At 37.0% G+C, this 13603-nt stretch overlaps 1 protein-coding gene across 1 annotated transcript in view; it reads left to right on the plus strand.

Annotated features, from left to right (window-relative positions):
* LOC117291943 overlaps positions 1-13603 on the plus strand; it is a 37699-nt gene that overhangs the window by 16045 nt on the left and 8051 nt on the right. Inside the window, exon 2 of the mRNA XM_033773964.1 lies at positions 12888-12973. Within this exon, the coding sequence (XP_033629855.1) occupies positions 12888-12973 (86 nt within the window). The remainder of the gene's footprint in view (positions 1-12887; positions 12974-13603) is intronic.

Below are 13603 nucleotides of genomic sequence, written 5' to 3' on the forward strand. Positions count from 1 at the left end.
AGAAAAACAACAACAACTCGGAGCATCAAAGAATGACACAACATTATGGTTGATCAGTGACCGATCATGTTTTCGATCCCGTGGACACAAAAGTGTCCGCTTGTTTAACAAAATTATCGATTTTGTCAGCAGCATGGGAAGCCTGCCGGAACAGAATGATTTAAAGTTACAGTATTGCGCAAAATTACGAGAAACACATAATCTTTTTACAGGAAACACAGAAACATATAAATGAGGGGCAGTCATTCACAAGTTTTTCTTATCCCCCCCCCCCAGTCCCGCACTCGATTGAAAAAATGTACAATTTGTGAGTGTTCTTAAATTATTCTCGTGAGGCGCGTGGTATACGTGCATTCAGATGTACTGCGTCTCGCAACAAGATTGTATAATAGATTTTAAATTTGCATCGGGGATAAAGAATATTAATTTTTTGGGTTTTTACCCATATACACCGATATAACTTTGCTTTTTTTTCTTTTTTTTTCAAATGCATTCAAGCTTATGGATTGTTCTGTGTGCGATTGGGCTTTCTGTTGTCCCATCTTCATAGATCCCGTATGACGCCATTACCGGTACATGAAGTACACATAGTTAAAGGCAGTGGTCACTATTGGTAATTACTCAAAATAATTATAAGCATAAAACCTCACTTGGTAACGAGTAACGGGGAGATGTTGATAGTATAAAACATTGTGAGAAACGGCTCCCTCTGAAGTGACGTAGTTTTTGAGAAATAGGTTTTTTTTCCACGAATTTGATTTCGAGACCTCAAGTTTAGAATTTGAGGTCTCGAAATCAAGCATCTGAAAGCACACAACTTCGTGTGACAAGGGTGTTTTTTACTTTCACAGTTAACTCGCAACTGCGACGACCAATATTGAGCTCAAATTTTCACAGGTAAGTTATTTTATGCGTATGTTGAGATACACCAAGTGAGAAGACTGGTCTTTGACAATTACCAATAGTGTCCAGTGTCTTTAAGGGGGATTGAGAATCTTGGTTCTTCAATCTGAAAACATTGACATTTCACATCTTAACTGTTTCTGCTCAGGGTCATTGTGTGTATGTTTATTGAATTGATTCAATATTTTGTTTTGTATAAACACACACCCACATCCAAACACGCAAAACATGTTTAAAGCACTAGGCATATTATCTACTAAACTACACATTAACTTACAGTAAGAGAAACTATAACTTAAAGTCACCTGGAAATATAATTTTTTTTCTTTCAAACATAAGTGTATATGCTTACGAACAAAAAAACATGTTTTTTAGTAATTGTTTATCACGATTTATATGTTTTAAAAATATATAAAGTTGTTTGGGGGGCTGACTCCGCCTACCCCTTTTGTGACGTCAATCGAGGCAGACTTTGCCTGCAATGCGTATAGTAAACACACATGCAAAGTACATGTACGTCCAAGTCGTGAGTTGGTACATTTCAAAAAGTGTTTTTCTGCATTCAGCAGCAATACACCTGGTCGGCATTGCCGGAAAAAATGTACAAACTCACGACTTGGTCCGTACATGTACTTTACAATTGTGTTTACTCTACGCATTACAGGCAAAGCCTGCCTCGATTGACGTCACGAACAGCGCCCTCTCGGGAAATTTGTAAATAACATAAGAACTGATTGTTTAAAACCTTAGCTAACTGTTTATTCACATTCCACTCATCAAAACACATATATTAGTGACAAAAGCTTTATTTTGAAAAAACACCACTTCCAGGTGACTTTATTTTGTCTCAACATTCAATAGATTCCCACCCAATCGAACAGCAAACTAAAACATCTTCAAAAGTCAATCGCTTCGATAAACATGTCTTTATGTTTCTCTCACAAGGTCGGAAACTTTATAAAGCCATGCGGTAAATTTCTCGATGACAACAAGTTTTCCTTCTTTATATTTAAATTGTTGTATTTATTAACTTGTTTTAAATTTCTTTAACCAGAAGCGAATAACTGCCAACAACACGAGTAATTAAGTTGTTTTATGTACGGAAGCGATCACAATAAATTTTACTTGAAAAACGATTCACAACTATCTGAAATATTATCATCCAAATAAAACGAAAATTAAACCATTCAATCAACCATTCAGACATATATATAGTTTAACCTAAAATTGTGTGTCAAATACGTATCAATAGTAATCAAGAGAAATATGTACCTATTTGCTAAAAACATAAATTTACCAAATTGTCACAATTGAAGCAGTGAGAGCAATTACTCTAAATATTTTGACAGTCACACCACCAAAAATTAAACTCCTGTGCATGTTTTCCAGGACAACGAAGACGAAAGGATGGGTTGGTTCAACTCCAAGTGCAAAACTAAAAATTGCCGAACACAAAAAACACAAAAAGTAACACATGGACTTAAAACATCTTCAACAAATGCTTCATCAATTTAACATTAATTTGTTTAGGAAATGTGCCTTTGATTTACAAGAGCAAAATGACTGTGTAGTTTAAATTGCAGGTTTCACAACCAAAATAAAGTTTACCTATAATATATTTATAGGTCTGAGAATTGGTGTATCAGTTCTAACTGGATGTTTGTTGTCCAGCGCTTTTTGCTGGCGTTATTGGAACAGTGTCGAGCAATTCAAGTCACATTAATGCACATCAAGTATACAATGGTCATCATTCATTGATTCAACAACGTGATGGCTAACCTTGGCATGGTTTTCGTTTGGGCTTATTTTCAAGTTTAAAAATTTACTGTTTGGATTTATCTTGGCGGCACTCTGAATTGAGGATACATTTGTTTTCGTTGTCACTTTTTGTCCACTTTTTTATTAACATAGTCAGCCGTTTTCTTAGAATACACTTTTCATATCGATAGCTGCTTATAGCTTAATAAGCACAAACAAAACTCGTGAATTCTTTTCTGTATTGGAATATTTTGATTGATTTCTTTTTCCCTTGACGTTTCGACCAGAAAAAAAACTCACTCTTGAGACTAACACAACCATCGCCACCTTAGCTTCCACCCGCCCCTCATTTCCATATTGCTTTTCAAGATTCCGTTACATCAATGTCGCATCCTTTTATACCCTCGGGATATTTTGCAAATGTGTCTTGCATTTCCCCGGTGTCAGCGTAAAACTCTGCTAAGTCCGTTTTTATTATCCCTGATTGATCTGCCCTGCGGCGGTACCCGCCATTAGAATCCAACCAACCACTGATAACCGCCCTGGGGGTTTGCCTCGTTCAAATGTATGGAAGCATCCATAACATGCGGCTTAATCAACTTCGACATCGGGAAAAACAGCGATGGCAATCGCGGCTGAGGTACAATTCGAGACCAAGAAAGCAACGAAATCTGGAGGGAAATAAAGACATTGAACAAACGTACCAATCCCCATCTGAAATCTCGGGGCCTTTGTATGGAACCATTATCGAAAAAAAAATGAAAGTTAACAAAAAACATGCTTTTCAATCTGGGAAATGGTCACTTGGCGAGATTTTTTTTTTTATTCATTCAGATCCTTTTTCGTCAAAATCCAATTAATTCTTTTTCCCTGTTCCAACATTGGTAATTGAAGGAAATGTGTAAGTACGTTAAGGTACAAAGGCCTTTATCAACGGGGTCCAATGCGATGACTTTGCCCTTGAGAAGCATTCTTGCTAGGTATCTTGGGCTCTCTGAAGGACCCCAATGCTCCTTCAGAAGACATTCTACCAGTCTTGGAAAACATTGTGTTAAAGGAGTGATGTTTGAAGCTGTGCATGTCTGAAGGAAAGAATAATATAACGTAAACTTGCGGGTACAGCTATAGTTCTCTGAAAACAGCCGATTTGGTCTCGACTTTTTGAACACACTCTGTTCGTCTTTAGGTACAACATGGTTTCAGCAGCAAGTTTACTACATTTGTTGTTTCCTCAAGATTGTCTAAACAAAGAAGGGTGGTGATTGTATCTCTGTTGTGGACGTAAAAGCAAATGGAAACAAATCAATTCTTAACCAAGTAAGATTGAGCTTAAGTATAAACATCTGAAAGCAGAATATAATCACAAGGTTAAATCTTGACACAAGTTATTCTTTTTCAGTACGCGAAATTGAGTAAAAAGGGGAAACCAGATTTCAAAGAATGATATTTTCAGTGACAATGCACCAACGAAATGTATTCAATGTTTGTTTTAAGAGATCCTTATCATTTGAACACAGCTTATTATAGACATGGAAACTCGTCCAAAAACTATGAAATATCCATTCTTAACAACTTTGGGGGTAACTCCGCGCAGACACAAAACCTTACCCACCTTTGGACCTTTCCTCGATTTAGACGAACGGACAGGAATAGGAAACATCGGTAATTAAGGACAGACGCTGCTTGTGCAAAGTCAAAATATCATCCATTTCGGAAATAAAAATTAAATTGTGGGGCGTCACGGCGTTAAACACAATTTCACACAAGACAAAACAGCAATGTCCAAATAATATGTTGTTATATTACGGTGCTATAACTATCAACAGTATCTGACAGTTTTAACAATCAAGATTAATGCGTGACGGTAAAGGTTTAAAGCTTAATGGATAGTTTGAGGAAACGCTTGTGGAGTATTCTGATAATAATCAATCATCGTCGAGGTTGCTTGTAAAAGTGTTGACACAACTAGGAATATCCCGACGTTTGAGGAGAACTCGTTAGAACCGCCTGGAAGATAAATTGCGGTTAACAACGTGTACCGATAAGTGGGATTGTCTCAGGTGTGGAATGATATGGTATCAGAACGAATAACGAGAATACAATGTATCAGAGAGAATATTAAACAGTATATGAAGGGTAACGTGGTATCAGAGAGGATATTTAGGATATCACGGTATGTAAGAGAATTTTGAGGATATCATGGCATCAGCGAGAAAATTTAGGATATCACTTTATCTTAGAGAATATTGAGGATATCATGGTTTCAGAGAGAACTTTAGGGATATCATGGTATCAGAGAGAATATTTAGGATATCATGGCATCAGAAAGAGTATTAAGGATATCACTTTATCTAAGAGAATATTGAGGATATCATGGTTTCAGAGAGAACTTTTGGGATATCATGGTATCAGAGAGAATATTTAGGATATCATGGCATCAGAGAGAGTATTAAGGATATCACGGTATCTAAGAGAATATTGAGGATATCATGGTTTCAGAGAGAACTTTTGGGATATCATGGTATCAGAGAGAATATTTAGGATATCATGGCATCAGAAAGAGTATTTAGGATATCACGGTATCTAAGAGAATATTTAGGATATCATGGCATCAGAGAGAGTATTAAGGGTATCACTTTATCTAAGATAATATTGAGGATATCATGGTTTCAGAGAGAACTTTTGGGATATCATGATATCAGAGAGAATATTAAGGATATCATAGCATCGGAGACAGTATTAAGGATATCACGGTATCTAAGAGAATATTGAGGATCGATATCATGGTTTCAGAGAGAACTTTTGGGATATCATGGTATCATAGAGAATATTTAGGATATCGTGGCATCAGAGAGAGTATTAAGGGTATCACGGTATCTAAGAGAATATTGAGGGTATCGTGGTTTCAGAGAGAACTTTTGGGATATCACTTTATCTAAGAAATTATTGAGGGTGTCATGGTTTAAGAGAGAACTTTTGGGATATCAAGGTATCAGATAAAGTATTAAGGATATCATATGGCATCAGAGAGAGTATTAAGGATATCACGGTATCTAAGAGAATATTGAGGATATCATGGTTTCAGAGAGAACTTTTGGGATATCATGGTATCAGAGAGAATATTTAGGATATCATGGCACCAGAGAGAGTATTAAGGATATCGTGGTATCTGGGAGAGCATTGATGATATCATGGTATCAGATAAAACATTAGTAATAAGTTTATCATGGCATCTGACAGAATATGGACGATGATACCAGAAAGGCTACGGGAATAGCACGGTATTTGGGAGAACTATTGAGAGAATCATGGTATCTGATAGAATATTAAGGATAACACGGTATCAGGAAGAATACTAAGGATATCATGGTTTCTAAGAGAATATTGAGGATAACATGGTATCTGAGAGAATAATGAGGATATAATGGTATCTGAGAGAATATTGAGGATAGAGTGTATCTTGAAGAATACTGAGGATATCATAATGGTATCAGAGAGAATATTGAGGATCGACTGGTTTTTGAGAGAATACTTGGGATCAAATGGTATCTGAGAAAATATAGAGGATATCATGGTATCTGGAAGAACATTCAGTCTTTTGGTTTTTTTTTGGCCAACATTGTAATTCCAAGATTTGAGATGTTTACGTGCATGTAACACATTATCTGTACGGATACTCGTTCAATCAGTTAAATGTTTTTGAAAAACAACAACTCAAGCACTCTGACAACGTGTTTCACTTCGTGCCAGTATTATTCACAGTTTGAGTATCAAAATCGGCAGCTCGTCTTTTGTTTATTTTGTATAAAATTCTAAACCCATGATTTGAGTTGTCTAGGTGAATGCAACAAGTAATCTTCATGGAGAGTCATTTAGTCAATGTCAATGTATTAACAGCACAACTGTGACATCATGTAGTGTGTCAGTACTATTCACAGTTTTGGTATCAATGGACAGCTCGTCTTTTGGTTATTGTGGCCAACATTTTAAACCCAAGATTTCAGACGTTTAAATGAATGCAACATGTAATCCTCGTGGATACCTGTAGTCACGTTTGTCGTGTCGTGTTTAACTACCGTAATGTCATGATCGATAGTCGTTGTGCACATGTTGTAGAGCCCATTGGACCAGTTATTGTCTACGTCAATAATGCACGTTCTCATTCAATGCCAGTGAATTCTGGCTGTGTTATCGATTATTCGCAACAACTTTCTTTTGCTTCCGTAGGCGCGAGGTACAGTCACAATCAATTATTCAATTATTCAATTCAATTCACTTTATTATCCACGATGGGAAATTCATTTCGGCCCTTTAAACAACAATTTATACAAAATTTACGTAAGATTATTTAAAATATTTAAAATATTATATAAAACAGAACAAAAAACACTACAGGCCACAAAAATCTATAGAAATATATACATTTTACATGAAAAACTGGAAGTATAAAAGATTGATTTTACCAACATATTTTTTGCGCCTTTTATAAACCTAAGAAAGTCACAAACCAAACAATGTTGATGACACGTTCTCTACTCAAGACATAGTTGCAGTTAAGGACTCAAGCTTTATTGGGAAAGATACAACCAAATACGATATCGGCGCTATCTCGAGGAAGCCTGGTCCATACTTCCTGCGAATTCGAATACGATACGAATTTTGACGTCACAGGCGTTAGGCATAAGACGACACAACTTCATGTGACAGGGGTGTTTTTTCTTTCATTATTATCTCGCAACTCCGATGACCGATTGAGCTAAAATGTTCACAGGTTTGCCTTATATGCATATGTTGAGATACACCAAGTGAGAAGACTGGTCTTTGACAATTACCAATAGTGTCCAGTGTCTTTAAACTTCATTCTCAAGGCAAAGGACACTGAGTTAGACTAAAGGTTTAATTGTACGGTAAAGGCAGTCAAGATACCATTACAAAACATTGTGTTTATTATATTTGCACTTCAAAACGTGTTTACTGTTTGTCGGCATCGCAGTAACTACAATCCAACACAATATAACGTTTACCAAAGAAAAATGTGGTTTACTTGTGTAAAATCAATTTTAAGCGAATGGTGTTTTTAATGACTGTTAATGCACCCAAACATCAACCTACAAGCAAAACTACTGCGATTGTCCGCAGATTGAGAGCACTTCAAAAGTCATCTTATAATTTCACTCATTCCGCTAAACCCTTTTTAAGTGTTATCTTTTTATGTTTTGAGGTTTGTGTCGGTGTTGTTGTGCGCTTCATACAGGCGCCACACAGTAAAGCTTTAGTCCAGCCTCTGCGCTCTAATACGTACACAGAATTTGAAAGAGATGCTTGCTTGTGATATAAACGCAAACAAGAATGTCAGGTTATGACACCCAGACGAAATCTCCTCTATTTGAATTAAATCACATAAAGGTCAAAGTGAGATCCCCAGCTATCTGTTCGCCCTGGGCACATGGAATCTTACGACTTCTCTTTTTTTATGACATCTTTAGCAGAGTCACATCAGCTTCATAGAAGCGAAGAGAGTTATTTTGATAAGTATCGAGCTGTGTGGCCGGCCTTGTGTCTGTTGCAAAGCTCGGCTCCGGGGCGACGCTGACAAACACTGATGGCAAACATTGCAATATCTGGTGATATGTTTGGAGGGGTGGGGATGATGCAAATGGGTCACATGTCACGCCTAGGGTGACTACGTCAGGCTCTGAATGGTCGATGGGATAAGGAAATTTAGAGTAGGGTCTATTAAAATCACACTTAATACCTATAAGACGTTTATCTTCACAAGTCTGAGTATTGCCACTGCCAGAATTGATGGGGTACAATTATAGGTTCATTGAGTGTGACTTAGGAACCGCATTGTATCCCCCTTCAAAATAACATGACTCTATTGATCTTCAAAAACCTAGTTACAGTGATGTAATTTTTGTGTAATCCTCCTGGGGGATGCTTGGCAACGCGAAATGTCAGTTGATGTTTTGTTTTATTTCTTCTATGAGTGTAATTTGACACGTTCGCTTCACTTTATCTCGAACACCCTCACACAAAGAGACACAATTATTATTAGCTCGGATGAAAAAGAATGTCAAATATGCTTTAAGTTTTTTTTTAAATAATCACCTGTAGGCATATCAGGCTGGAAGCTGAAGTACAACATGATGTCCCACTCAATAAAAAAGGGTTTAGTGGTTTATATTGGATTAAGTCATGCACACCATCAATTTTCTCCACTGTAACATGTTGCACGTCGTCTTTGCTGCCCAGCAACTTTCTAGCCGCAAATGATCAAAGGGGGATTTCTGGAGTATGTTATTGCTTTTATACGTGATTGCAATTGAAATTAATTCATATTACCAGATGGTATTTTCTTTGTTCATGGTTTGAGACTGATATCAATTTAATTAGGTCCAAAATTAGGCATGATGTTTGTTGTGCTAGCTACCATTATGAAAACTGAGGGGATTGATTCTGTGAGATTTTCGATGGGGTTCCCTGTGTGTCCGAATACAGCTCAACGAGGAAACTCCGACAAAAACACAAGTTTGGCTGAATTTAAGTGCAAGACGAGCAGATTCCAATACAGCCCCTTGTCATTTAAACCAATTTTCTGAACACCTAACCCACAATTTTATCTATAAATATTATGTTGTTCTCTAATTCTGATTCTTATTTGTAGATATCCATTCTTAGTCCATTTATGTTATCCCATGCGTCTGTTATGTTTTTTGTTATCCATTCTTAGTCATTTTCTGTTATCCAATGCGTCTGTTCTGTCTTTTTCCTTTTTTATCGTTATATTTTTAACGTTTGCAAATTATCAGCGGTATGCTGCAATGACATTTTCAAACAAATAAACCATTAGCCATAAACCTCACAACTCTGTTTAGTTATTGACCATGTTACATGATTACGAAGGAAGCCTAATAAGCTTTTATTTTCTTGTTAACATAAACATCTTAAAATCCATGAGCCCCATTTTTATGTTGTTGGTGCACATTCTACTCTAATAAATCCTTTACCCTAATATCATCCTTTGTAACACTAGGCTCCATATCTATTTTAGTACCCTTAACATTCTTTCCAATAAAAAACAAAAACAAATTGAGGGTGTTTCGTTAGTCTCTTTTCATTCCACTTCATATTGACGAGTCACTTGCAAAGGAAGAACGTCAGCACATTTTGCCATTTGCGGGAAATCGTGTTTACTGGACACTTCTTATTAAACCTATGAACGGCTTAAGGGCGCTAGGTGAAGAAACCGGAAACAAAAAAGTGCGGGAAAAATGTCTAAATGAGACGGAAACCTGAGCAGCTGCGAGTATGTTTCAAACAGGATACTTGGATACGTGTTTTGTGCACTCTGCCACAAAGAAGCAGGGGAACGTTCTTTGAAGGTGTCATTCTTCAGGATGCAGCCTTTCTCTGCCGTGTATTTAACATCCTGAAAACCTAAGATATACCTTTGCTTTAAAGTCTGTTACCCAATAGGGGCTGTTTAAAAACCGTTGTTCCGTTGTAAGACTTGTCAGTGTTGTTGGTTTAGACATATCGTATTATAAAAAATGTCAGACCGGAAACGCTATTACGGATTCAACAGAGTAGGGCGTGCTATTCTCTGCTCATGATGAATGACATAGTGACAATATTACAGTCATCGAAATAAACATTCATTTCTGAGTCAGAGATGAAAGACGCTAGAGGGAGATGCATCAGTGCGCTTCGAGACCCTTTATCCAATCACGGGGGAAGGAAATCCCCTTTGGATGTAACTAAACACAACAGCTGGTCTACTGGGTAGGCCTACCCTGGAGTCACACTGCCAGATATAACCCGGATTCTTATATTATTCATCGGTAAGAGGGCAATGATTTACAAGAAAAGTTAACTCTGTCTGTAGATTCTAGAGTACAATGCTCTTCAACAATCACGTGCGCGGTGTAGGCTATTTGAATCCCGTGGATTTGGCGCGAAAGTGACTGATATAATTATAGAAGAGTAGCGCGTATACAAACTTGTACACATTCTCAAAACATACATCCTTTTGGAACAACATTTTGAGCTTTCCTTTGTCTCTGCACTTAACAGTTTCCCATAGACTTTGTACACAAAATTCCTTGTGGAGCACCCGGTCTTTAGAATTCCCCTATGGAGTTCGCTTGTTTTCCCTTTTTTGGTTGTCCTTGGTCTCCATAGGGTTTCAAGAAGGAGCACACTTTTCTAACAAAGCGTTGTTAATTTGTCATCATCAATCACTTGCCGTTTCACGATACCTCGATTTTGCAGTTAGTTTAATCCTGTCACCAGAAGCTGTCAACACATTTTGTTGTCCCCTTGTGTTTTGATGTTGAATACGGTAAATGTTTTGATAACGCCTGAATAATAAATTAGATTCACAGATTAATTGCCGCTGAACTGCTTTACCTTATTGCCGTTTTGTGGTGTAAAAAATTCTCGTTCTAAGATCACATTATAATCACACGATAGATATAAATGTGTTATATCGTGTATCGCTACTGTTGTGACACCGTTTATAAATAATTAATTAGTACCCCGTATGTGCCCTTTTAAAGAGCTAAAACACCTTAAAGTTTGCATTTAAAAAAATATAGAAACCGACAAGAATTAAATCTCCCATGAAGAGTTTATAATTTAATTGTCATTTAATCGGTTGCCCTTTCATCAGACGCATCCCATAGGAGGTTAAAAGAGTAAAGACTTCCAAATTATTCTCTGTGAATTTGCCTTAAAGCAATGTCGTCAGAAAGGAGTCGCTTGACTTTCCCTGTAATTAATTATGGGGTCATTAAATACTATCTTGGCGGTAGAAGAATCGGAATAGGATCCGCTGACGAGAAGTGATTTACCTTTAAAGCTTTAACTGTCTAATAAGTTCATGCCCGCCGGGATTTACTGCAATAAAAGCCGCGGAGATACCCTAAACTTGTCCAATTATTATCACTACTACACGCGTGCATTGTTATCATATCGCTACACTCCCGTTACAACTAAATGTTAAAAGTATAGTTTTTACCGTATCAACTGTGGAAGTTTTCCAAGAGGCTATAGAAAGCGCGTGTTGTAATTCAATTAGCTTTGTGCTAACAATTTAGGCCGGAACCGACCTAACAATTACCAATGTATCAATGTTGTGAACACAAGACGCTTCATGCCGGTAGGTAAAGGGCAAAGTGAGAAGGGAGAGGTTGAGAATGAATGGGAGATGTGAATCACATAGGGATAATTTCAATCCCATTAGACGCTCATTAATTGTACTGAAATACCTCACGGTGATTCTAAGTTCTCGGATTTCATTCCAGGCAACTCTCAATTGAAAAATATTTGTCTCCTTGATACAAAACGTTGTCAAAAACTCTGTCATTCTTGCCAAAGGAGTTTCCGCTAAGAATGGTTGGCTTTTATGTATGCATTTGGCGGGATTGAGCTTTAGGAAGAATATTCTTCTTTCGAAACAAACAGAAAGGGTTCAATCGAAATTAGGGTATAGAGATTAAATTACGCATATGCGTCATAAGGAATATCAATATTTTAATAACCTTCTTTAAATGTGTGTCAAGAACATGTTTTCTAGTATGGAGGTTTGAAAATGAACCCACGGTGGGATACAAACCCTAGACCAATACTACGCAGATAGAGCCAAGGTATCTCTACCGGACAGGTGCAGGGGTAACAATATCTTAGTAACAACTAAACCTATACTTTATGTCCCTAGAACAATGGTTTTTGTTTCAAGAAAAGAAGGAAAAAAACTCAATTTATCAAGCCTGCATTATCATCACTTGTTAAATGTAAGTTTTTAGTAATGATGCACAGTACAATGTTTGGCCTAACTTTAATACACTGAAACATTCCCAACTTCTTCCCGAAACAAAACAATGAGTTTCAATAGAGGGCGCTTCAGAATGTAAACATTACCTCACATTGTCTCTAAGGCGTGTCAGGCTTCTGATGACGATTTCTAGATCAACAGAATAATCGCGTTTACTCGTAATTGAAAATGTATAGCCCTATTTCAAAATTAATTGCTTATCGGTTGGTTTTATTGATAAGTTATTGACAGTTTTGTCGTCAGTGATGTACGCATCAGTTTGTAACTCGCGTTGAGATTGAAGGGAAGCGAGTCTGTGAAAATGTCACTTTAAAAGTATTCCTGATAACACAGTCATCACAGTTCTACTTAATAACAATTCGCCAATTTTCTTTTTTTTTGATTGCAGGATCGTAGATGTTTTGAATAATCTTTTGAAACTCTTCAAGGAAACTCATCAAGGGGATCAAGATGGTTTCGATCTCCAAGACCAGAGTAAGTCATTCGTACATTGTTTTTTTTTATTCGACACTGGGCACCTTTAAGGCGGGTTTGCCTTTGGTATAATTGCTCAACAAAAATAATTTATTGCAACTTCACTAGCTCCATTTGAGCCCAAATTTTGATAGATTAGTTATTTTATGCATTTTATGTTGGGATACAAAAGAGGTTTTACGTTATTACACTTTCCAACTAAAACGCGCAAGTTAGTGCAGTAAAAAATAGAACCTTTTCGCCTCAACTAGAGCTTGTTTCTTCAATTGACTGTCATGGTTTTTTAATAATGCTGATTCTGACAAAAGGGCCAAACAAGAACTTTTAGTGGCGACCACACTGCCCTTCACTAGATTATTGCAATTATATACCCCTTTAAAGACTGATCAAATTCCGAAAGACGGTTACCAAAAAAAGAACTGTCAATCTAATTCTTAGGTGTGACGTAATTCCACTGTAAGACACGCCCACTTCATACAAAAAAACAGGCACCCGAGCGATCGAGTTCGTGTGACGCAATGATTTGCCAACAGCAGAGATGCTTTGCATGGAATAGGGTTATGTGTTGACCAAAAACATCTTTCAGCAAACACTGATATAGATACATTTACGCAGTGTTTTGTTTTGCTG

This window comes from Asterias rubens, chromosome 6 (assembly GCF_902459465.1).
Source record: "Asterias rubens chromosome 6, eAstRub1.3, whole genome shotgun sequence".
In the NCBI taxonomy this organism is placed as follows: domain Eukaryota; kingdom Metazoa; phylum Echinodermata; class Asteroidea; order Forcipulatida; family Asteriidae; genus Asterias; species Asterias rubens.